This window comes from Abramis brama, assembly GCF_963993115.1.
Source record: "Abramis brama genome assembly, chromosome: 8".
Lineage (NCBI taxonomy): Eukaryota > Metazoa > Chordata > Actinopteri > Cypriniformes > Leuciscidae > Abramis > Abramis brama.
The window spans coordinates 31,581,955-31,607,723 of record NC_139970.1 but is presented as its reverse complement, the minus strand read 5'-3'; the positions used below and the strand labels follow the sequence as shown (position 1 = coordinate 31,607,723).

Here is a 25,769-nt window from a genome sequence, read left to right as displayed (position 1 = left end):
CTTTGACACAAACCCTCTTTTTCAATGTGTGCGTCTTAAGCCGGCACAATAAGATCTGGTCCCCATACAGCAGGCGTGACAGTAGAGTATTGAAACGCTATTGGAGAAGAGAGACGCCACTGTGTGACAGAGGACAGAGAAGAGACAGCATGAGTGAGAAGAAGAGAGAGCGTGTTTGTCAGTCCTCAGAGCTTATGGAGCCATCTTTCACTAAGATGCTCATTATTGCTGTGTTTGTGTGTGTGTGTGTGTCTTTTCCAGCAGGTTCTCTCTCACACACAGCTGTGAACAGGGTGTAAAGGGATAGAAACCCCCAGACTGCACCAACCATCACCTAGGCAACAAGATACCACCTGCATCTTTCTTTCTTTCACACTTTATCTCCACTAAAGTTCCTGTTGAGGAGAAAAATCAGTTTTAATAAAAGTAGAGTTTTGTGGCTTTAAGTCCATTTGTCAAGTCAAGTTACCATTATTTCTATAGCATTTTATACAATACAGATTGTTAACAGGAAAATAATGATTAATGATGCAAAACTAATGAAATTCTGCTGTAAAGCAGTTATTACAAGTCAGTGCAGTGTTGATTCAGTTCAGTTCAATAACTTCAATAACTGTGTAAAGTTAATCAATTATGAGAAGAGTTCAATTCAGCTAGGTAGATCTAGTGTTCACTTTGAGTCAGTTGATGTCAGTTATGAAATGAATCAGCTATAAAGCAAGCACTGCAGAAAACAGTGGTCTCATCATCCAGCTCAATTCAGTTCAAGATTTGTTCTCATCCAATACTGTCAGTGCAGTAAAAACAGTGCAAGCAAGCCAAACTCCATCATTTGTGTTAACTTTGAGAGACTATATATATAGTGCACCTAAAAATTATTAAGTTAAACTAATTTAATCTGCAATTAACTTTTAGCATATATTCACATTTAAAATCTACAGTCTCTCTCTTCGAGGAAAACTGACCAAAATAATTTTTGTCCAGTCAAATTTTTCTATAATAAGAATGTATCTCCCCCTGCAAATAACTAGAAAGTATCAAATTGGCTGTGATGTAACTAAAAATGTAACTAAAATGTATCTAAAGTCCTGCCTATGAAAAGCAGATCACTAGTCTAAATTGTTTCGTAGACACATTTCATGCTTTGAAATGATATGTATTGTGAAAAGCGCTATACAAAAAAATGTGAATTGAATTGAACTGAATTAAATATCCTCATTTTGATGTGCCACTTCGCTCAACTGCAGTACAGACAATGTGTAATTCCACTCTTCCCTGATGTCAGTTTAAACAACTTCCGATTATTAATTTGTACAGAGTGCAACAGAAGTATTTTTCCCATAGTTATTTTAAATATTCGTTAGAGTTATTAGCAATTAAACAAACTAACTACAAGATGAATCACAACACAACAAACTTTGATTTGAAGCCAAAACGTATTTAAAAATTAGACAAAAAGACAAAGCTACAAGACTGTGTATTTAACGTCTTTAAATATATATAAAAAATATATATACACACACACATATACAACTAAACATAAATATAATATAATTATGATTCCTGTCTCTTGTTCCCCTGTCTTGTGCTCAATTGACTCTTAGTTTGAAGTGTATTCTGGTTCCTATTGTTTTGGTTGTTGACTTCCTGTGATTAGTTCCTGGGTGCTTCTCATTTTGTATTTGTTCATCCTCTTTTTCCTTTCCTCACGTCTTAGCTCTACCCCCTTAGGATGCAAGGGAAGGATACACCTGTGTATCCTTGCTTATGACTTCAAGACGGCTGAGTTTGATCGGTTTTCGGGTCAAGGGCTAGAGGACGAAGGAGCAAGAAAACGAGGAAGCATCAGTTTGAGTATTGAGAAGCATCTACTGTGTTTACCTTGTTTTCTCCTTGTTTGTTTCTATAGGCCTAGTTAACCTCATTTGTTACCATTGTAACTAATCACTCACACCTGTCCCTTGTTCTCTTGTGTAGTGTTTCTTCTATTTTTGGTGTGGTGTTGTCCTCTATGGATGTTTCATGTGCTATGTTTTGTTTTAGGGTACGTTTACACGACATGCTTAAAATGGAGAAGTGTTTCCTTTAAGTTTTCCGCATACAGACGACACCATTGACAAAATGATCCCCATTCACACGGATCCACAAACAGGACTGAAAACGCTTTATTCTTCTGCCTGCCAGACCATTAGATGGCGATGAAACACTATAGATTGAACACGTAATACGCATGTGCATGACGTCATCGTTTTCACAGATTCGCGTTTTTATTGTTTACATAAACATCGTGTAAATAAACGGCCAAAACGCATAAAAAGTTTTATGTTTTTAGTTAAAAACGGTGTTGCGTAAACAGCCCCTTAGTTTCTGTTTTCTCCTTTGTCTGGAATATCTTGTAGCCTACTTTGCCTGGATTTATTTTGTTCTCTGCCTGGATTTACTTTTGTGGTTTTGTTTAAATAAATGTTATACTGCATTTGGATCCAATGCTCCTTTACTAAAATGGCCACGTTAAAAATATACAGTATATACAAATACTGTATATAAGTAGTCTGAGAACATAGGGAAATTATTTACATTTAAATAATGCTGGCTGGTGGCTTCAACAAAAGCATATACCATGTAGGTCTGTCTTTAAGGTTTATGTTACCATTTCAAATCAGTTTCCCTATGGAGAAAATGAATGGGATTTTTACTTCCATAATCAAACGGTTGCACTCTAGCAACATGCATTAACTGCTTGTGAATAGGGCAACATTTTGAAACCTAAGTTCGGAAAGGCAGTCAGGGCTGGCACCATGCATGCAAGCTACAGCAACAATAACAAGGTGAGACAGGGGTTAATTTCCCAAGTGAGTCTCTCTTCCTCTCTCTAAAACACACAGACACACAGCGAGAGGCAGGGGGAGGATGATCTGCTCAAATAAATGTTCTCAGGTGTGTTTTGTGATTTAACTCCAATTCTGGGTGTTTATCTGCACTAATGAACAACTCTGAGTCAGCGCAGGAGAGCTAATTGTGTGTGTGTGTGTGTGTGTGTGTGTGTGTTAATATGTGTGTAGGGGGAACATGGGTTAATTTAGTGGAAGAACATTGGAGACTCTGACTCTGACATTTATGGGCAATTAAGGGTGGAGGAAGGAGGACAAAAACATGGAGTAGGGAAAAAGAGTGGAGAAAGTAAGGTGTGTGTTGGGGTTTGTGCAATTTCATGACATGCTGGTATCCAAAGTATAGGCACCCATTGACAAAACTGTTATGTGCAATACCTTGAAACCATTGATGCACTCGTTTCATCATGGCCAAAAGTTTGTGGTCACCCCACTAAGTTTGCCTATTCCAGAGAGGACAAATCTTAATGCTATTGCGTACAATGACATTCTAAGGAATTTAACTATGTGGCAATGTTTTGGGAACCCATTGAACACCTTTGGGATGAATTGGAAGAGTTACTTAAAATGTTGTTTTTCAGGTAGCTAGCATAAACATATCAACAAATTAATTCATTTCAACTCACTTGCTCATCAAGATTATCTTCAAGGTTAGGGTTTATCAGGCTAGTTTTTGTGGTGTGTTCCACACATCGGCTCCAGAGGGGGTTCATTTTGGCGGCAGTTCACCCGGTTCAGCATGTTTAACTGGTGTCAGAGCCGTCGGTGAGAGAGATCGCTCTGATCTACTGTTCAGTTTAGCCAACGAATCAGTGCACAAGAATAAAAGCAAAAGTGATGAAAGCAAGCAAAGAAATCAAGATGGCACAGATAGAAGGCTTTTCTAATTTTACATTATCTTACCTGAGCATACCAATATGCAAATATTTTCATAACAAAATGAGCCGCCTGGAATGAAGTTCACAACATCACCCTTACATATAATCGAATATAGTAAAAGCATATTTGGTGTGCCGTCCGAGGGGAGGGCTCTCGAGAATTTGGCCCGAACACTACTCCCCCTTCCCTGTTTGGGATAGGAAAAAGTTAAGAGCTCCTTTTGTGCTAATTAGGTTGATTATCTGAACGTGCTCCTGATGAAATTTGTTATTAAAACATCATAAATTGATCATCATGATTGCTATTCAAAAATGGTATGCAAGCACTGCTTTGTTTACAATCTGTAGCCTATATCTGCAGTCCTAGTTTCAGCTTTCATTTTTTTGAATGATGAATATAGACTATTGATACCTGCTGATATTGTAACATTCACTAGTGTGAGTGCCCGGGATTACAATCAGAGGGCACTCCAACCCGGACTATTACCACACCTTCACAGACTTCATTCCCCATAATCCTTATCAGCCATGATTACATACAGCTGTTAATCATTAGCCTCATTAGGTCTGCCTATAAAAGCCTGGTTCACCCTGTCACTCACTGCAAAGTTTTGTATGTTGTTGCACTGCATTTCTCTGGTTCCATATATTTAGGTTTTTGGACTCTCTGCCTGCCTTTGGATTACCCGTTTGCCTTGTTCCCAGCCTTGTGTATTTGTTTGTTTGTTTGGACTGCCTACCTGTGTTATGACCTGTTGCCTGTACATTGGACTATGTGTCTGGATTGTCCCATTATTAAAAGCTGCTTTTGGATCTCCAACCTTTTGAGTCTAGGAGCAGTTCGTAACAGATATAGGCGCAGGAAGCACATGCTAGCTGGCAGTCATTTGTAGTCCTTTTGGTGTGTTCAAGTGCAGCTTTTTGGCCGACGCAAGGCAACAAAGTCTGTTTTTGTTGCCGCTAGTTCTTTGATGTCAGCTTGGTGTGTCATGGTTTATGCTAATGCACTTTTTAGCACCCATTGTGGAAATGCTGAGAATGCAACATATACTTGTAGAGCTTGTGTAATTAGAAAAGACTGCATTTACATATGGCTGCATCCAAAATTACATAATCTCTGAGTAGCAGTTTTGTTGAAAAAGTAATTACTTTGCAACCATTAAAAAGTATATTGTATATAGTATAAATGTGTGTAGTATGTATGTACTCTAGACGTACAACATTTGTCATGATGTCATTGCTATATGACCTGCTAGCATCATTTTCTTCGCTTCACTGCCACTCACAAATCCTCTCCCAGCCTCGATAGTAAAGTGACCATTGGATGCGCCCTTCAGAATCTCGCCTGAAGTAGAAGGTCATCCGGGTACATCCGGGTCATCTTCTCACGTAGGCCTACATAGTAGTCTAGGGCCTGAAACATACTCAATGCAGGCACATGAATACAGACGCTTGCTAATATGCAAGATTGATTTAGCCAAAAGGAGCAAAATAGCTATTATTAGCTTAAATGTCTTCTTTTTTTGGTCAGTTTTCTCTTTCAAGTATCAAAAAGTTTTCGATTGCTGCCATGGTTGAGTAATAGTTTGAAGAAAATCTTGCTAAATTAGCTAAAGTTAAAGTTGAATAATAACACAGTTATTACATGTACTGTAAATTATTTCAACTGCAAGATTTTTTCTTAGGGTATTTGTTCATTTGCAATAAGTCTCTAAGATGTCTCCCGTCAGATGTTCAGTAAACATTTGCCTTTAAGATTATTATTTTGATTTAAAATGTATGAGAAACTTTTTTGGGAGAAAAAAAAGATGATATTTATACACAACAGATGTTTTTCAGATGAAGCAGTCTTTAACAGACATCTTAGAGACGTATGTGTGCTATTTGGGTACTTGCACAAAGTATGTTTCTGGACTAAGACTGAAAAATGTGAATGTCAGCATATGTCGTAAACTATGAAAACCAGACGTAACCCTGGCAAAAACGGTAACCCAATCTAAACTCACACACGCATTGAGTCATCGTGCCCGATGCCCAAGCATTACACAATCCAGCACGGCTGACAGTCATGCTCGTTTCCATCGGCAACAGCTGCTGGGAGGCGATGATGTCGTGCCACACAATACGGCATGTGAGCGCTGACAAAGGCGGCACTGTGTTGGCGCAATGCCGTCACGGCCCGCTTCCTAGTTCGGCTGCCATCAACATTTGCTTTTTTTGTTGTTATTGTTGCTGCGGTTGTTTAGAGGCCTGTTTTGGAGACTGGGGAGAACACAAGGGTCTTAACCCCCTGGTCTCACAAATAGCCACAAAAGAAGGGTGCATTCAGCAGCCGCAAACACACAACAATGCACCACACGAGGGGGGGAAGTAGGTCATGGGAAGAAGCCCTGGATCTGGACGGAGATGCATTGTGGGTAGACGAGGTCATTTAGTGCACGTGATTTGTGAAGGTTATGGAATATCATATATATTTGAGGCTTTAGTGGCTGGTGAGGAAGTATTCCCAAGATGTTCACCTTGACGACCTCTCAAATCCAGTGGGCAGTGTTCGCCCTCGCTCTTTCCCTCTTGAGATTTGGTTGTATTCTCATTAGTGGGCATTTTAAGTGTCTTTGTTAATTGCGTCCTGGTTCTCTCCACACCTGGCTCCACCTATCCTTCTCGTCCAAGCTCATCCAGTCTTTTCGTCATCTAACTTAATTCCCACCAACCTAAGGTTTTATCTTCTTTTATAAACTCTTGGTATGTCTTGTCCTTTCTAAAGGTACATATTTGACTTCGTTGTCTTGGCTGCACCCTTTCTCTGGTTAATTGCGCTCATAAGGAATTGCTCCCTGTCACAACTGGAGAACAGACCGTACACAGACAGCATGCAGTCTGCTACCATCAGCCCCTGGAGGCCCTCAAGACGGTCTGGCTGTCCCGAAGGCCACACCAACAAACACAAGTGCATACGTAGATATGAAAGATTTGTTTTTACCTCATTTAACCCTACTTTCTGTATATCTTTACATTCTAAGTTATATTCGTATAGCACACATAATAGCCTTAATTTCTCTCTCTCTCTCTATGTGTGTGTACAGATGTACATACATAAGACGGAGCCACCAGGGGCCAATGAAAAACTGTGCATTGATATTGTAGCTAACAGGCAGTTTTGGGAATTGCTGGTCCCAGGATTAGAGGGTGGGGGAGGTAAGATAGTGTAACGAAGCCTGACTGGGAATTCTCATAATATGTGGCATTGGGACGTGGGGACCAATGTATTGTAACCTGACTGAGAAAACACACTTCATTATGTGTCTATGTGCTAAGAGAAGAGGTTATTAATGTTGTAGACAACAACAGGGCTCCTGACCTAGTGTGTCTGCTGCAATAGGAGACAAATGCCATGATCTGTTGTGAGGTTTTTTAGCTAATAAACCAACACTGTACTTATCATGCTCTAGCTTAGGGGTTTTGAAAATCAACTTTAATGCATCAATTAATACATAAACAACAGTTACTTATCATGGTAGCCTACACACACTTCCTCACAGTAGATTTCTTCATTTTATTTAAATACATATTAGGATATTTCTTTAAGTTTGGGAACTTTTGTGTCCCAGGAGTTTTTTTTATTTATTTAAATAATTTATATAAAAAAAATATTAAAAAAATTGTAATGTGAAGATCAAATTAAAATGTCTTTTTTTCTCAAATGCCTTTTAGATTCTATAGTTTTACTTTTGTCACAAATTCAGACATTCAACTATAAGAAAAACCAGCATAAAAATCTGCAAACTGTGATAACTTAATCAAAGAGTAAAATAAACAAACATATATATATATATATATATATATATATATATATATATATTTTTTTTTTTTTTTTTTTTTTTTAAATGAAATAAAATTATAAATGGGCATTTTTCAAAAATGTTAAAAATGAAATTACACTGTTATGGGACTTTTCAGTACTTTGTTATTAAAAATTAGGCTTTCTTTAAGATTAAAAAACTAAATCTTAAACCAGCCTAAGATGGTGTACTTTAAGATGGTCTCAAGGGCAAAGCTGAACTTGCTGGTCTCCCAGTCTGACCAACTAAAAACCAGCTTAGGCTATAGTTTAAGTTGCTTTTTTTCCTCTGTATGAAAATGTATGAACTTTAGTAATGGCATTGGCTATTGCACTCGGCCCTGTGTGGTTAAATGACGCCAGAGCAGTGCTGATATGATGTGTGAATGCCATGTGCATTCATACTGAAAAAAGCATTTTTTCTGAACCTATAGTTTGGCTCATTTGGCACAGGATGGTACTGCTGAAACGCATATGTTACAGCTGAGGGTGACTTGGTGTGTGTATGTATCAGGGAATGTGGTGATCTCAATAAGATATGTGTGTGTATGTGCGTGTTGTGTATCAGGGCATGTGGTTTCCTCAGTAAGGGGTCTTGCGAGTCCTTCAGTCAGACAGCTGGAGGGCCAATCTGTCCTCTCGCCTGCCCAGCGATGGCAGGGCAGATAAGCGGCCACTACGGACCCGACCGTTACCCCTCTGCCCCAACACGCACACACACACACACTGGGAGCCCAGGAGCAGCCCGCAGCCGGGGGCTGACAGCTCGACACAGCCGGCTCAGCATGGGGTCTGCGAGGGGAGGGGAGGAGAGACCTGAGGGAGGGGCTGGAGGTCTGGAGGTGGCCGTTATTGCAGCCAAAGCCAGGCTCACTGCCAACATGGGCAGAGAGAGAAAGCAAGAAAGAGCGACAGAGGAAGAGCGAAACAGAAAACACAGTGTCTAAATATACCAGCTATTAAAAGCACTAGTGCATCTGTAACTTTGCTGTTGCATCCCTCCTCTCCTTTATTGGACAAGAACAAGAATAAGAATGTGAAAATGAGTGTCGATGAAAGAAATAAAAGTTCACATGATATTCAGCACTAGCCTGGATAGATCCTACATCTCCTGCCATCACAAACTGAGCTAGTTCAGGTCTACAGAGGTGTGGGGTGTGATTGGTTGTGTTCTTCCCCAAAAAACATTTACAGGACAGCAGTAAGTTTTCTTCTTATATGCTGAAAGTGTCAAAAACTAACCAGGGCTTTAGGGAAAAATGTAATTGAATGTGATAAAAATGCCTCGTAAATTTAAAATGAGATGGCGAAATATCCACCTTTTTTTTTTTTTAGGTAATCTAACATAAGATTAAGAATATTCTATTATAGAAATATTTAGTTATAGGTTAAGTAGGTAATTACAGTAATGTATATCTGTAATTACTGTCTTGTTTAATGTGGAACTGATTTAAAGTTTTTATTTTTTTATAAATAAATAAAAAAAAGAGTAAAAAACATTGAACATGAATAAAACACTCCCAACAACTTACATCAAAATTTACTGATGCAGATAAAAATAAGATGTCATCTAATCTTACATGGGACCAGTCAATTGTGTCTAAACTGTATTATTAATAAAATACATCTGATTACATACAGCCACTTTTTGTATTTTCTATTTGATTTTATAGTCATAATTGTCCTGACTAAGAATTTATTGCAGGTTATAATAATTTATATACTTATACATAATAACCTGTTATCATTTATTATAGGTTTTATATATATTGAAATTCTATATTGAAATTATAATTATTATAATTTCAATATGAGGACACGTATTTAAGGTTATACCCATGGAGCAGCTAATTGGCTTGATGTCTTTACCCACAGTCCTTTGCTCCACAGGCTGGATATACAGCCCCGCTCACCTTAAAACTCTAACCGTGTCCTTGTCACACCCTTACTTAACCAGACAAATCTTTCATGGTTGCTTATACATGTATGTGAATGTGTTTGTGTGTGTGTCTATGCGCATCCATACTGTCTTTCAACTTATGATCTTGTCTGATTTGTCCTGAAAGGTGACTGACATACATTGGTGTGATGCCAAAGGTTTGTGCGTGTTGTGTAAATGCATCACATCTCTTGGAGGGCATGAACATGACTTCAGAAAGAAGCTGGCACCATCTGTCTGTGGGACCCATGATGCTATGGCACGGTGGCAGGACGTCCCGAAACGCCATCCACATACACACACAAACAGGGTTAAATGGGCATACACAGATGTCTGTCAGACTTTGGGTTTCTTAATTGGATAACCTCTAACATTATAAAAACATTTAACATGATGCTCTGAGGACTGAGATGAAAAAGTCATGAATGAGACTTTAGTCAATGTCCATTAATGATCATTTTTTATATTAAAGGAAAAGAAAGTACCATGCTACTGCAAAAGTGCCAACTGATAATAGGAGGCACTGGGGCTAGCTGTCACATGTGGAAGTTGTCACAAGGACTATATCTGTAAAGGTTTAATCAAGTGTTTTAAATTGTATAAAATGAGTTATATATAGTATATGAAAATAAAATGTCAAATAAAATGGTACAAATGCTTACGGAAGTACAATATTGTTTAAAATACATTTTGAATAACATTAAAAATCGGTAGGCTACATTTGGGACACCGTGTGTGAAAAGCATCGTGAAAGTATTAAAATCTTTTGCAATGTCGACATCTTTCGGTTAATCTGAGCAAATATAATAAATTCCGGGTTTGGGCGCCATCTGTCGGGTAGTACCGGTAGTACCAGTAGCGTCTCCGTATCGATCGATGTTTCTGTGTTTGACACATTTGTCTGACACTGTTTTGTTTTTCTGCGATGGCGGCAGATGTGCTGCTAGTATGTTTGGTTTATGATTTGTGCAGTCACTGATCATTTATAAATGGAAAAAAAGAAATTCAATATCAATTTGGACGACTCGGCGTTCACAAAGGAAAGAAGTCCGGTGGGTTTTGTTTCCTTACTATGATTGTGTTGGTATGGTGTGTTGTAAGTTAGTAGCAGAGGTCTTAATAACTGTGAGTATGGAGGTTCAAACCTCACCAAAGTCCATTCATACATGAACTATCACCACTGATATTAAGCCAGGGGACTTAACCTTTAATGCATGTACTGTAAGTTACTAAACAAGCACGATCTAAAGTTACCAACTTGATGAGCTACTTTCACACTGCAAGTTTGCACACTGCAAGTTTGGCCATAACAAGGTGTTGGTGACTCAATTCATACTGATGCACTGCATCATGTTGCACACTGCAACAGTCTAACTAACATATAACCTTACCACTCTCGATCAGTAAGTGCAACACTCAATACAGAACTTAAAATAAACCACAACAAGCTGGATTCATACATTTGATCCATATGTCAGTTCACTCAAAATTACAGTTTTATCATAATTTACTTACCCCCATGTTTATCCTTTCCCCCATGTTTATCCTTTCCAAACCCATATGACATTTTTCCTCAGTGGATCATAAACGTTGGAAGATCCTCGCATTACGGAGGCCCTAAGAGGCCATGCATTATTTATTTTTAAAACGCCCCTCGTTATTTTGACTTGATTTTCTCACTAGAATAGCGAGCGAGAGAGAACACATCAAACATAATTATTTAAGCACAGTTATGACTGTGCATGTTTTGAATATAAAATCTCCTAAACACACTTTTTGATATTTAAATCAAATTATTTTGATTTTGTGGTGTTTTCCCCATATATCTTATTTTATATCAAGCATGTTCTTGACTGACACTGTTGTCTCCTTAGGAAACAAGTAGGCAACAGTAACTTGTGGGAATGAAATGTTTTTTGTGTGTGTGTGTGTGTGTGTGTGTGATGGAAGTGACACCATAACTGTAGGGTCATCTTAATTTTTCAAATATGTATAAAAATAAATTTTCACAGTAATAGCTTTATTTCAATCATTGTTTGGATCATCATAGTACAACATGTTCTACATATCATCATAGTTCTACATTTCTTCAACATTTTGAAAAAAAACTTTTAAAATGGATGTTTTATAATGAATTTTCATAATCTCACTAGAACAGTCTTTTGACAAGGTTAAGAAAATCTATACATAAAAGGCATTTGAAAAGTAGTGAACATTTATTTTCAAATGCTTTTCATGTGTAGATTTTTATTGTTTTAGCCTTGCCCAACACCTTGTTTTTTAATGACAGTTCTAATGTAACTTTCAAATGACAAAAATAATAAGTTGCAAGAGATGAATAAAATAAAAAATGCTGCAGAAGAATATATGGCACCTTTAAGATTACATTAAGTTATTCAGATGGCAATGTCTCTGAAATGATGCAAGTATCCTGGTTCCTTTTATTCTCACAGGTGGCATCGTTGTTTAAGGCCAAAGATGGTCAAGTAGAGGCCTCAACTGTTCCAGCTCCTGGCCAACCACTGTCCTATGCAGAGTTTGTTGTTCAGAGCAAAAACAGGGGGCTTCAGGGAGCAGCTCATGGATCAGAGAAACAAATATCTGCTGCCCAATGTAGGAACGATGCTGCAGGACAAAGCACTGTAAACACAGCTGGAAGCGGCTCAGTTAGTACGTCATTCACAGACTCAGGAAAACCCGAGACTGAACAGCAGGGACCAGCAGAGGTACCAACAGAAGATCAGACGAAAGAGGAAGGTCAGAGTTTGGAGAGTCGTATCATTCCTCCTCATCTCTTAGGATCTGGGAACAGTATTATTGTCAGTCCTCGACAGGTCTGTATAACGTATGTTCATTATCTATCATTTTCCTATCTTTACGCTCAGTATTTTTCCCCCTAATTTTAAAATTGTTTCCCTTTATTCTCACATATAAAGAATTGTATAGTAATATTGAGAAATACTCTTGTGTGAAGTAGCAGCATATAATAAATCGACTTCATGCTTCCATGTCGATAAGTGCCAGTATTAGTCCCAAGACCATTTGGAAGAAGAAAAGCCATCAAAACATATCGTTCAAAAGTTTGGGGTCGGTAAGATTTTTTTGTTTTTGAAAAAAATATATCTTATGCTCATCGAGGCTATATTTATTTAATCAAACATACAGTAAAAATATTAATATTGTGAAATACACAAAAATATTAAGCAGCACGGCTGTTTTTTTAACATTGAGAATAATAAGAAATGTTCTTGAGCAACAAATCAGCATATTAGAATGATTTCTGAAGGATCATGTGACACTGAAGACTGGAGTAATGATGCTTAAAATTCAGCTTGTAACCACCTTCACTCTATACTCAGGTAAAGGGCTACACAGAAAAAAGGGGTTCTACCTATGGAAAATGTCTGTTAAAATCACACCAGAATCTTCAGAGTGAATGAACCATCTGACTTACTTTATATTGCTTTATAGCACAGTGAAAATGACAACTCCCCAAAATAAACATGAATCAACAAAAGATTGAAAACAAAACCCCAAAAGAAAACAAAATAAACTGTACTTTAACAATCATAAACCACTTGTTTCAATCTCAGATGGACACAATAGTAGTATTCAAGTATTTCCCATTTGTTCAAATACCCTCAGTTCCCTGGATACCATCACTTAGACAATCACATTGAAACACAACTTATCTGATAAGAGTCCAAAGGGGCCTGAAAGATGTGGTCCAAGTCTCTGAAAGAAATCGTGATAGAAGTCCGAGTCCAAGCAACAAAATTCAATCCACAATGATGCAAGGAAAAAAATCAGTATCTCCTTTCTCTCAAAGTCCTTTCAATCATTTATGTATCCACATTACTCCTTCCTGCAGGCGTTTTCTACAGACTCCAAACAAAGAGCATATCAATACTCATTCAACGTTTAGCAATATGTCAAAACATCACCAGTTAAGCATAAAATACATTCACTTAACTTTGAATACAGGTAAGTAATGGGATACCCTCTCACATAGCAAAATCACAATCTTCCCCCCTTCACCTGTTAACTTCCAATCCTTCTTTTCTCCCTCACCTTAGACAAACCATGTCCTAGCGACAACTTCCTCCCCAGTGACCCTAGTGGCCGGGAGGAAAATTACATTCTGTAATAGTGGAACTGTTACAAGCTTTGCCATCAACGGAATAAATTACATTTTAAAATATATTCAAATAGAAAAGAGTTATTTTAAACTGTAATAATATTTCACAGTATTACTGTTTTTTTGTTTTTGTTTTTTTGTTTTATCAAATAAATGCAGCCTTGGTGAGCAGAAGAGACTTCTTTCAAAAACATGAAAAATCTTACTGACTTTTAAATGGCAGTGTAAATCAAAACTTAATGAATGCACCTTTTACTTGATTTTTAATATAACAAATATTAAAATATAACAATAAAATATAGAACTTGATTAATATATGTTTTTAATCTGTATACAGAGAGGCAATCCCATCCTAAAGTTTGTGAGAAATGTTCCATGGGAGTTTGGAGAAGTTGTGCCAGACTACGTTTTGGGACGGACAACGTGTGCTCTTTTTCTGAGGTTGGTTTGTGGGTATATGTATAGTATCAGTGAGATTATTTCTAATATTACAGTTGCCAATGTTTCTTCTTCAAAATAGGAATCCAAATGTACACATTGAAAAGCTAGAAGCTTCAGCAGGACACCGATGGAGATAAATATGGAAGCAGTGCTGTCACTGTTTTCATTGTACACACTTGAGCCCAAGTGTACACGTCTTGTCTGATTTTAATGCACTCAATCATGGAGGAAAGAAAGTAATACATTTATATTTGTTTGATCTCAAAACCTGCACCAGATTTGCATATTTAAAGAGGCCATATTATGCCATTGATTTTGTTTTTGGGGTCTAACAGAATAGGTTTTCATGTTGGTGTTTTTTTTGTTTTGTTTTTAAAGGTGCTCTAAGCGATGTCACACGTTTTTTAGGCCAAAACATTTTTTGTCACATACAGCAAACATCTCCTCACTATCCGCTAGCTGCCTGTCCCCTGAACAAAATGTAAAAAAACGCGGTCTCTGCAGACACCACAGGCTCCACAAACGGCAACAAAAACAAGCTGGGCTAACCGGCACCACGAAACATAACAAACTGTTCCAGCCAATAACCGACAAGAGGGATTTGGGGGTGGGGTTTGGGGAGTTAGTTTGCGGAGGGTCTAGCTAGCCTCCGTTTTGTTTGACAATACTTTAAACGTCAACAAGAATTGACGTCACCCAACATCACTTAGAGCATCTTTAACATATTTTACATTGTTGCAGCACCTCTCTTCCCAATATGGCACTAACACTGTTTAGTTCCTGTCTCTATGAAGCCCCTCTTTCCAAAAAAGCACAATGAGCTCTGATTGGTCAGCCGGACTCGTGTTTTGTGATTGACAACCGTTTCGAGTGTGTTTCGGTTATTATTTAAATGTATGAGTTTAAATGAGGAATATAGTGTATAGTGAGGAATATATGAAGAGTTCAGATGCAAAAGCCTCTAAGTGCCATCTGAAATTTTCTTCTAAAATTATCATTTTTATCAAGCTTGTATATTTAAGTTCAGTAATTTCACTTAAGAAAATTACCTATTAATTGTCATTTAAGTGAAATTACTGAACTTAAATTTACGAGCTTGATAAAAATGGATCATTCTAGAAGAAAATTTCAGATGGCATTTAGAGGCTATTGCATCTGAACTCTTCATATATACTCTAGACTATAATGGAGGTGTTTCAGGGAGTTCAGAAAGTGCTTACTGATATAGAGAATAACTCCTTTTTGAGTGGACTTTGTGCTTTGTAACTTTGTAGACCTTAATCTTACAGACTAAATAAAGTTGAAAATGTAAAAAAGTTTAATAGGTCCTCTTTATGAAAATGCCACTTTCATAAATGTTGCCAGCTCTACTCTATCCTTTATTTGCTTAGTTTAATGTTTGTCTAAGACAAAGTACTACTTCAATGTGTGTTTTTTTTTTTTCTGTTTGTGTGAGATGTGTGGCTTTTGTTATCAAACCATTACTGAACATCTGTGCAGATCTTTTCGTGCCAAGAAATCTTAAATAATATTTCATAATACTTAATTTATAATGGCAAATTAAGTGTTAAATTATAGAAACATGGTTTCCAGCAAGTGTACGTGCACTTTAAACTCATTTTGTAAGTGTTAAATGGAATCGTCTCACTTAGTCAGGTGTGAAACCACATCATCCTCCACCTCTTTTTGCAAAGAAAATTAGTGAGAATTCAAGAAGTAAACATGTTGTGGCTGACTGTAATGATTGGTATGACAATACATTTTAGACAATGTAGAATCAGCTGAGAAATGTTAATTAACAAATGCAATTTGTAATTGGATTTTGAATTTTATGTATATGGCAAGATTATGCTTTTTGTGTTTAATATATGAATCATTGCAGAAGTTTTCAGTCCCTTAACCAGTGGTTTCATTTGACTGAATTACAAATGCCAAATTGAAATTCACTTTTTTTAATAGTGTTTATATTAACAAAACATATATCAGTACTATATGGGATTTTTTAGTTTCTCTTTCTCTCTCTCTCATGACCACAGTGTGCGTTACCATAATCTGAACCCAAACTACATCCATGAGCGTCTGAAACAGCTGGGACAGAGTTTCACCCTCAGAGTATTGCTCATCCAGGTTGATGTGGTGAGTCTGTCTGTTTCACTCACACTCGCATTTCTTTGTTCTTTTGTTGTGTTATTTAAAGCTGTTTCTGAATGAAATGCTAAATAAATAAATGCTGGCTTAGTGCCTGTTTTTGAAGTTTTAAGCAGCTTTAATTCAGTTAGAGACTGCTGATGTTCATGTCCCATTTCTGTGTTCCTCATTTATCAGAAAGACCCTCATCATGCACTGAAAGAGCTTGCTCGAATATGCATCATGGCTGACTGTACCCTCATATTGGCCTGGAGGTAAGGGGATAGTTCTAAATAATCAAGCTGGAGGGGAATTTCCTTAGTGGCTTGTGTAAATATGAGCTGTTAAAGTTCCTGCTAGTTTTTAGTGCTTTAATTTATTTCCTTTAACTAAACACACCTGTTTGTATGTGTAAGTCCTGAAGAAGCAGGTCGGTACCTTGAGACATTTAAATCCTATGAGAAGAAACCTGCGGATCTTCTGAAAGAACAAGTGGAGAAAAATTACCTGTCCCAGGTTAGGGCCCAAAAATCTATTTATACATCTGAAATTATTATGTATGGTTTCTTTTAATCAAACACTGATGCCGTTATTTCTATAAAACGCACTTTCTTTTTATTTGACAGGTTACAGATTGTTTAACCACCGTAAAGTCTGTCAATAAGACAGATGCCATGACTCTGCTGTCTACTTTTTCTGTAAGGAATACTTTTCCTTTAGATGTTGCACATCTTATTATTACTTACACTACCATTCAAAAGATTATTTTTCTTAAATAAATTATTAGTTTTATTTAGCAAGGATGCAAAAAATTGGTTTAAAATAAAAACTATTAAGAATTATTGAATACAAATATTAAGCAGCACAACTATTTTTAGCATTGATAATAATAAGAAATGTTTCTTGAGCAGCAAATCAGCATATTAGAATCATGTGACATAAAGAGATTTCTTTCAAGAGCATTAAAAAACCTTACAGACCTCTTTTGGATGGTAGTGTACATAAAAAAACTTGAAATACTTTTATGTTCTTATATTGATGGTATTTTATCTCTTCAGTCTTTGGAGGGCATCATTAAGGCTTCTAAGGAGGAACTAGTTTTGTGCCCAGGACTCGGTCCACAGAAGGTTTGTAGAGACACTTTGATATCATATTTTGAACTGTTGGCTTTATTCGTAACGTAGCATCGTACTTTGATGCAAACAATTTTTTTTAACAATAAGTGCATTTGACTCATTTAACCAATCCAAGGGTATGTGTCTTAATCACTTTTCCTGATTGTGGTTCATTTAGGCAAGAAGGCTTTATGATGTACTGCACCAACCCTTCATAAAGACCAAGAAGAAGGAAAGCGGATAAATCAGAGCTGCAATTTACAAAATCACTGAGTCTTAGAGTCTTTGGTCTATGATGATATGTGGCCTTCAAGTGGGGCATAAAACAGCCTCTTAAATTTTTATCACTGGTGTTTATGAAAAGTTCAATAAATATCAATAATATTTAACAGTAATTGTGTATTATGTTGATATTTTAGAGGTGGGAGGTTAGGTTCTATTATAACCCCATGATTTGTATTGCAACTGGAGCAAAACCTCCATATAAGAAAAAATGGATAGAAACTTGTGGTCACACTCAAATAAAAATAGAAATAGGAATTAGGGCAAACTGACTGTGTTTGTGGTAGTTTGTGGGCCAAAAGTTGATGGCCATCACATATGCCACAGCAAATGTCATCATACCAGCCTTTCCTGTCAAATCATAACTAAGCTAGTGGGAGGTTTTATACTACACAGTGATGAATTGGAATCTTCTTAAAGCTCTTTTGCATTAATTTAATGTGAATGTTTTTTTGTTTTGTTTTTTTGCATAATCCTTAAAGGGAAGTCCACCCAAAAATGAAAATTCTGTCATCATTTACTCACCCTCATGCTGTTCCAAACCCGTATGACTTTCTTCTGTGGAACATGAAAGAACATACTTTGAAAAAACAACAACAACAAAAACAGTGTTTTTTGTCCATATAATGGAAGTCAGTGTTCACCAAAACTGCTTGGTTATCAACATCCTTCAAAATGTCTTCTTTTGTGTTCTACAGAAGAAAGTAAAGTAATACAGGTTAGGAACAACATGAGGGTGAATAAATGTCATCATTTATGAACCAATGAATGAAACAAAATGAACCTTCAGTGAACTGCCCCTTTAAGTGTAGTTCACGGTACTTTTTTACCTGAGAACTCACTGTGCCATTAATATAGCCTATGTGTGTCAGAACTTTCCCCTACACCTTTCCGTTGTATACTTTAATATGCAACAGAGAATATAGGTCAGACAGTATAAAGGCAACACTGAGAGTCAAACGCCTTTCATATTCCATTCCTGTATCAGCACATTTACACATCATGCTGCTCAGCGTCTGTCTCCTGCTTTCTGTCCTCTCTCTGTCCGGTAAGACATTCACCTCTTCAAGTAGATTGTTTTGGGTTGGAATATTTTAATGAGATTCCATTTGGTTTTTTAGACTTATGTACATATCCACATTTTTGTACCAATGGCTTTCAAACAGTTTAAATCATTGTGATATAGGAGAAATACATAAATAATAATAAGCTCATAACCATTTTTCTTCTGTTTTTTTTTGTCATATTTTCAAGTTAAACTAAGTTTAAGTAAACTCTAGTTCCCATGATATGCTCTATCACAGGAGGGTTAGAGAGTGGTATCGTAGGAGGCAGACAGGTTAAACCTCATTCCAGACCATACATGGCATCTCTCCAGTATAAAAGAGAACATGTGTGTGGAGGGATGCTGATTAAGGATGATTATGTGCTGACATCAGCCCACTGTTTGGAGTAAGTATGCATCCATATATCCTTAATAAACTGGTTAATATGTAGTATTCAAAAACAGTTGATTATTAAACTGATTTTAAAAAGTTAGGTATTTTAGCCTTTATTTTGTTTGTAACGATGTTCTGACATGAAAAAATAACCTCGCCATTAAATATTTTCACAGTGTTGAAAACCCCTACTACTTAGAAGTTGTTCTGGGAGCTCACAATATCAGCCAGAACGAGAAGAGCCAGCAGATATTCCAAATAGAGAAGCACATCCAACATCACAATTATATAAAAAATAACTTCACCTATGATATTATGTTACTAAAGGTATTCATGCTGCTCAGATTGTGCTTGTGCTCAGATTGTGCTATTTTTGTATTCTGGTATTCACTGATTGATATGTTACAGTTGAAGACCAAAGCTGTGCGGAATAAGTTTGTGGATGTTATCGATCTACCTAAGAACATTGAAGATGTTCCCGCCCGTGTGGAATGCTCCATTGCTGGCTGGGGTATGGAAAAACCCAGAGGAGAAGCATCAAGGGTTCTGCGGGAAGTCAGCCTCAAATTGCAGTTCAGCTTTGAATGTAAAAACAAGTGGAAGGACTATTTCAACTCTGAGAAAATGATCTGTAGTATCTCCGATGGGAAAAGGGCTTTCTGTCAGGTACTGAAAAGTCACTTAGATGATTAACAAAAAATTCACATAGTGGCAGAATACATTTAAGCCTTTCATCTGTTTCTTTCTAGGGTGATTCTGGCAGTCCTCTTTTTTGTGACTCTAAACTTCAAGGGATGGCTGCATACACATATAATGGTAACTGTATATCCAAGAAGTATCCTGAGGTCTACATGAAAATATCTGCCTTCCTTCCGTGGATTAGGAGGAACATTAAGTGATTGAAACAGCATCGAATTTTTGGCTACTCCCTGCTGCCATTTCCAGTTTTGTTTTATTTTTGAACTTCATAAAATTTTTTTTATAATAATACATATATATACTAATAAACAAACTTTATTTGTCTGTATTGCCTCCTTGGTTGTTTTCAGGGAGGATCTGGGTCCACTAAGATACTCTGTGATATACAGTAGCTTGCATACAGAAGTACACAACTTCCTTACTTGAGTGAAAGTACAGATACTACTAGTCAAATATTACTCGGTTACAAGTAAAAGTTGTAAAGACCGATTTTTACTTAAAGAGCAACTTGCAGGTTAGAAGACCCAACAAGTCAATGTATAGAAAAATAATGTAGGAACTAGATTTTCTTTAAAAAAAAATTATAAATATGCTACAGTGGCTTCTGGAGTCGTTTTTGTGAGAAAATTTTACTTCCGCATCTGAAAATGGGCGTGACGGGCGAGAGTCGTGACGTAGCACGAGGGAGAGCGGTCGATTCAAACAACAGGGAAATATGGATTGCAATGACATTTCGGACGCTGAGGAAATTGTTTACGGACCACAGCCATACAATTATGAGCCTGCTAGGCTGCCAAGAGAGCAGGGACAGGCCAGGATTAATGTTAGACAGAACATATTGGAACTTACAATAACAGAAACTAAGCTTTGATCAGGCGTTTGTCATGCTCATTAATATCCGCCCAGACTAACGTTACGTGATATAACTTAGCAGTTTCTCATGGAGAGACAGAGAGATATTTATTCCTGATACATTTTTTGTTCCATAGGTGCTTGTGTGGGAAATGCGAGGCAATGTTTACAGCTGAGGAAAGTCAGTGTTGCAGGGAGGTGGATGCATACTGGGCCTTAGTGGAAAATGCCAAACTTTCCATGGTTGCAGTTAGTGTTACTACAGTAAAGCCATGGTGAATGTTGCTGATCTATGGACACTGGATAGTTCGTTCATTCATTGCACAATGTTTATTCCTGGTTTTCACGTCAGCGCTGTTTGATCCGTTAATAACGGAGAAATGTGAATATTTCTCACTAGATCTCGCAGCGATGTTATTACTTCAGTGGCGAATTCTTTATTTACTGGATCTCGCAGTTAGGCTACAGTGTTGCTTGATCAGGCTCGCGCTGCACTGGTCCAAACTGATAAACGGTCCACACAAACACAATAACGAGTAACTGTTAGCTCAGTTTCGTTCCGCTTACATTGCGTTTGCCAGTTGATGTTGTGCTCGCGCCTACATCCAGCGGGAGAACCCGAAGATGCGTGCACTGAAGGAACCGCACTAGCTCTGAGTCTCACCCGGTTCTTACTTCGGTATCCCATGTTGAACTCCTTCATATCGCCGGGACGATAATCCTCCGATCTGAAGTGAACGCTACACACGACCGCGTTTTCCGAAGCCGACGCGGAAGAGAAATCCCGTCTCTTCACCTGCACAACCCGCACCCAGGCACGAAAGATAGCACCGTCCTTTTTCCTGTTAGGAAACCGGTGGACTCGATGTCCTGTCAGGCTGGAGTTTTTGCAAGCTCCACAAACACATAAATTTACCATGACGATGATAAATTGAAATACAAAAACTACTGAAAACACACTGTCTCACGACCGCTCTTACTGAATACCAACCCACTCTGCACTGAGCTGCGGCAGAGCACAGCACACGTCTCCCTCGTGTGACGTAAAATGACGCGATGTTGAAAAAAAAGCGGTTTGTACGAGCAGTCAAAGAAACGCTCACTTTATCTACTAAATTGGTGTCATTATGTCGTTTTAAAACATTTTAAATCCTGCATTATCTTTTCATATGGTATTTTCATACACGGTTATATATTCATTTAGATTTTTTTTTTACCTGCAAGTTGCTCTTTAAGTAAAAGTACAGAAGTACTCGTTTTTAAAAGTACTTAAGTATCTAAAGTAAATGTCAATGCATTGTTTTATTGTTGTTGCATTGTTGTGTGTAATACTTACAGTACCTTATGTCTCTGAATCTATGCCTGCCTACCCTCAAATCAATATCAAATTTATTTCTAGAACACAGTTGTTGGATTGAATGTGAAGTGCACTCAATAATGTCCACAATGGTTTCGGACACCCAAATGGCTGTTCCCTCAAATAGTGCCCTATTTAAAGTTTTTTGGCTTTTAGTATGAATATATCTTAGCCTTGCCGTTTATCTATAAGCTAGTGTGTTCCAAAACAATGACAAAATTTGCATTTAGAAGACCAAACCCAGCTTGAAAATGAAAATCAGGCTGATGTCAGAATCCAACGTCAGATTGATGTTCAAGGATAACTGTCGCCAAAATGCATAGGGTCTTTTTGTTAATCTACCCGAGGCAAAGTTTCGTTTAAAAGCATAATTAGGATGGAAACGCCACTTTTAAGATTGACCATATTTTTGATTTTGGTCAAATTGCCTTTAGTACAGATACTCAAAATGTGTACTTAAGTACAGTACTCAAGTAAATGTACTTTGTTACTGTCCACCTCTGCTTGCATACTGTATGAATAAAGTAAAAATAATCTTATCGAGCAGATAAAATCAGCTGTAGAAATTTGGTTCATATGAAGCTACAGAACATTGTTCATTGTTGATGTTGAAAGACATTATACATTCATTGATTGGTCCTTCTAGGGTTATAGTGCTGGAGCCTAGGCCAGAGACTATACTATAAGCACCATTATATATTTTATAAGATTTTATGAAATTAAAATGTCCATAAAATTGATGTGAAGTACAAATGCCATTAGAAGGCCAGCAACAACCTTCAAAATAGGATTTATAATTAGAAATAACCCACTTTTTGTATGTTATAAACATGTTCTCTATTAAAAAGAGGGTTCTTTTCGACCTGTTTTGTTTGATTGTTTGTTTTTCAGCCAAAAACTTTTTGATGTCACACATTGATATTTTATGCTTGCCACAACCAACGTCCAGTCATTGACTATGAATAAAAATACTATGTACACAGTCAGTCAGTGTGGGATCACTATAAAGTTACACCAACACTATAATAAACCAACAAATAATTTGAACAAAAATGACATTTGGAATCAAGGTACTTTTTATTGTATTTCATTTCTAATAACAGTACACTTAATTGAGTAGAGTATTTTATTACTCTGTAACTCAAATGTGGTAATGATTCCTGAGTTATGGTTGCTTGCTATTTTGTACACACATTTTGTGGTTTGAGGTAAGAGGGGGAGGAGATATAACTAGTGAGGCTAGTGGGTCTGAGTATATTATTGATAGCATATGCACACTAATGCTTTAACACAGGCCGTTGCAGTTGCACCATGGTTCTATACGCTTTTCTTCTTCTCCTTGGTATCTCTGTGGCTGGTAAGACTTCCTGAATTCACATTGTGCATCCTTTTACAAGAGCATAACATCTGAAAACTCAGTTTTGAAAAATATAAATGAAAATAAAAATATATTCAAATAAATTTTAAATATAAATGAAAATAATATAATATACTTAAAATGCAAATTGTAAAAAGTATGTACATTCAATACCTCCTTTAATAGTCAGCTATGATATCATGTTACTAAAGGTATTTTCATCTTCACTCTGTGACTATGGTGTGTTACTTCTGTTTTTGTCACAGGTGGGATGGAGAGTGGTATTATTGGTGGAAAAGAGGCTAAACTTCATTCCAGACCATACATGGCATCTATTCAGCTTGAAAAGAAACATCACACATGTGGAGGGATGCTGATCAAAGAGGATTATGTACTGACAGCGGCCCACTGTTTGAAGTATGTGCTAGGACGCATGTGAAGGATTATTTATGATGCTTTTCAAAAAGTTATAGCCTAAAGACTTTTTAGTTTATCTATCTGTAATTTTGTGTTTTAGTGATTTAAATGCTTCAAGGTATACACTGTTTTTACATTTTTCCTGCAGTCGCAGTGCCTTCTCTAGTCGGGACCACTTTGAGGTTGTTCTGGGAGCTCACAACATCAAGCAGAACGAGACAAGCCAGCAGAGAATCCCAGTGATAAAATACATCCGACATCCTAAGTTTCAACCTGATAATGAGATTAACTACAGCTATGATATCATGTTACTAAAGGTATTTTCATCTTCACTCTGTGACTCTATATTATGCGCTTTGCTTGCTCTCTTTAAATTATTTTCTGTTATTTCTAGCTGAAGAACAAAGCCAAGCTGAATAAATATGTGAAAGTTATGCCTCTTCCTAAGAAAAATGGAAAAACATCAGCTAATGTTAAATGCTCAATTGCTGGTTGGGGGTCTACAAACCCAAAAGTAATAGAGGGATCAAATGTGTTGCGGGAAGTCACTCTTAAACTGCAGGAGAACTCAAAATGTGAAGAAATCTGGCAGCAATACTTCAACTCTGAGAGAATGATCTGTAGTGTTTCAGATGGGAAACATGGTTTTTGTCTGGTATTATATTATATTATATTATATTATATTATATTATATTATATTATATTATATTATATTATATTATATTATATTATATTATATTAATGTTTTTCCTCCTGTTTTTGTCCTTCTTCATAGGGTGATTCAGGAAGTCCTCTTATCTGCAATACCAAACCACAAGGACTTGCTTCATATACCTATAATGGTAACTGTGTAAATAAAACATATCCTCAAGCTTATGTAAAAATCTCCTACTTCCTCCCCTGGATTAAAAAGAAGATTGGTTAAAAAGTCTGCATATCTCTGTCTGCTAATTACCCGTTTCTGCTGCAACTGTCAAAACCCCATATGTTTAGCCAGTTTGAGATTATTAATAAACAGGTAATAACACTTGATTTCTGATGTGAAGTATTTATTCATTGACCATAAAACCCCTTAAAATAAACTGCAATATTCATTAAGTCATCCGTTTAGATCACCAGATGTAGGAGATGACAAAGAGAAGCTTATTTTAGTGGGATAAACAGAACAAACATTCATTCATCAATAATAGTTAGTTATAATTTAAATATTGTTATCTATAAAGACAGTCAGTTCAACAATGAAAAGTAGCCTGATTGCAGTATTGTGTACTTCACACTTTTACAGCTTTTGCTTAAAGTGCTTTTAAATGGGCAGAACAGAATAAAATACATTGCTTTCACTTAATAAAAAAATAAAATAAAAAATGATGTACTTGCCTTTTAATTTATTTAAATCTTGTCTCGGTTATTTGTGCCCTGCTGTTCTAACTATAATATGACTCCTTGTCTACTGGTTGTGCCAGCAGCACTTAAAACTGCTGTCATACTGTATTAAAAAAGCAAAACTGATTTAAACAATTTTTGCAACTTTCGTCCAGAGGGTGTTGTTACGTCTCAATTGCACAATCATTTAATGGTTAATAATTTGTTCGAGCCCCATCTGGGTTTAGGAAAATGCATAGCTCTGAAACAGCCTTGGTTAAAGTTGTCAATGACTTATTATCATATGCTCCAAAACTGTGGATTTCTCTCCCAGCTGACATCAGGGAAGCAAAATCATTACATATTTTTAAAACTTGTCTTAAAAAATTATTTTAGAAATACTTGATTTGATTTTCTATTGTGTTGTTTTTGGTTATCTGCCTTTTATTATATTTACAGTGTAATGTTATTTTATTGTTGTGTTTGACTTTTTGTAAAGCTTTCATATAAAGTGCCATGAGAAAGTAACTTTTAAAGGCGCTATATAAAATAAATGTATTATTATTTCATTTATAATTACTTTAACTGTGTGGGGTTTAGTGTGCAAGTGTGTGATTGTTTCATACTTTTTAAA

General features: G+C 36.7%; 2 protein-coding genes across 2 annotated transcripts; both read left to right on the top strand.

The window, feature by feature from the left end:
• The first annotated feature begins 10,423 nt into the window (after window positions 1-10,423).
• ercc1 (excision repair cross-complementation group 1) lies at window positions 10,424-17,765 on the top strand. Its single transcript, XM_084121634.1, has 9 exons — window positions 10,424-10,601; window positions 12,003-12,383; window positions 14,025-14,128; window positions 16,165-16,264; window positions 16,454-16,530; window positions 16,672-16,771; window positions 16,882-16,953; window positions 17,314-17,382; window positions 17,549-17,765. Exons 1-9 carry the CDS (start codon window positions 10,539-10,541, stop codon window positions 17,612-17,614), a joined length of 1,032 nt encoding a protein of 343 aa, XP_083977760.1. The 5' UTR covers window positions 10,424-10,538; the 3' UTR covers window positions 17,615-17,765.
• A 603-nt stretch (window positions 17,766-18,368) lies between these two features.
• On the top strand, window positions 18,369-24,805 carry LOC311087865 (uncharacterized protein). Its single transcript, XM_084121338.1, has 10 exons — window positions 18,369-18,700; window positions 18,957-19,104; window positions 19,268-19,418; window positions 19,500-19,757; window positions 19,841-19,986; window positions 23,304-23,356; window positions 23,623-23,773; window positions 23,922-24,090; window positions 24,168-24,428; window positions 24,549-24,805. The coding sequence occupies exons 1-10, from the start codon at window positions 18,514-18,516 to the stop codon at window positions 24,696-24,698; spliced, it is 1,674 nt and encodes a 557-aa protein (XP_083977464.1). The 5' UTR covers window positions 18,369-18,513; the 3' UTR covers window positions 24,699-24,805.
• The last annotated feature ends 964 nt before the right edge of the window (window positions 24,806-25,769 follow it).

Bases quoted from the DNA above. Each gene is read 5' to 3' on its own strand.
- ercc1 (XM_084121634.1), top strand. From the start codon at position 10,539: ATGGAAAAAAAGAAATTCAATATCAATTTGGACGACTCGGCGTTCACA. The intron at 16,531-16,671 runs GTAAGGGGATAG...TGTATGTGTAAG, and splicing joins ACCCTCATATTGGCCTGGAG to TCCTGAAGAAGCAGGTCGGT. The intron at 16,772-16,881 runs GTTAGGGCCCAA...TTTATTTGACAG, and splicing joins AGAAAAATTACCTGTCCCAG to GTTACAGATTGTTTAACCAC.
- LOC311087865 (XM_084121338.1), top strand. From the start codon at position 18,514: ATGTGTGTCAGAACTTTCCCCTACACCTTTCCGTTGTATACTTTAATA. The intron at 19,105-19,267 runs GTAAGTATGCAT...ATATTTTCACAG, and splicing joins ACATCAGCCCACTGTTTGGA to TGTTGAAAACCCCTACTACT. The intron at 19,758-19,840 runs GTACTGAAAAGT...GTTTCTTTCTAG, and splicing joins GGAAAAGGGCTTTCTGTCAG to GGTGATTCTGGCAGTCCTCT.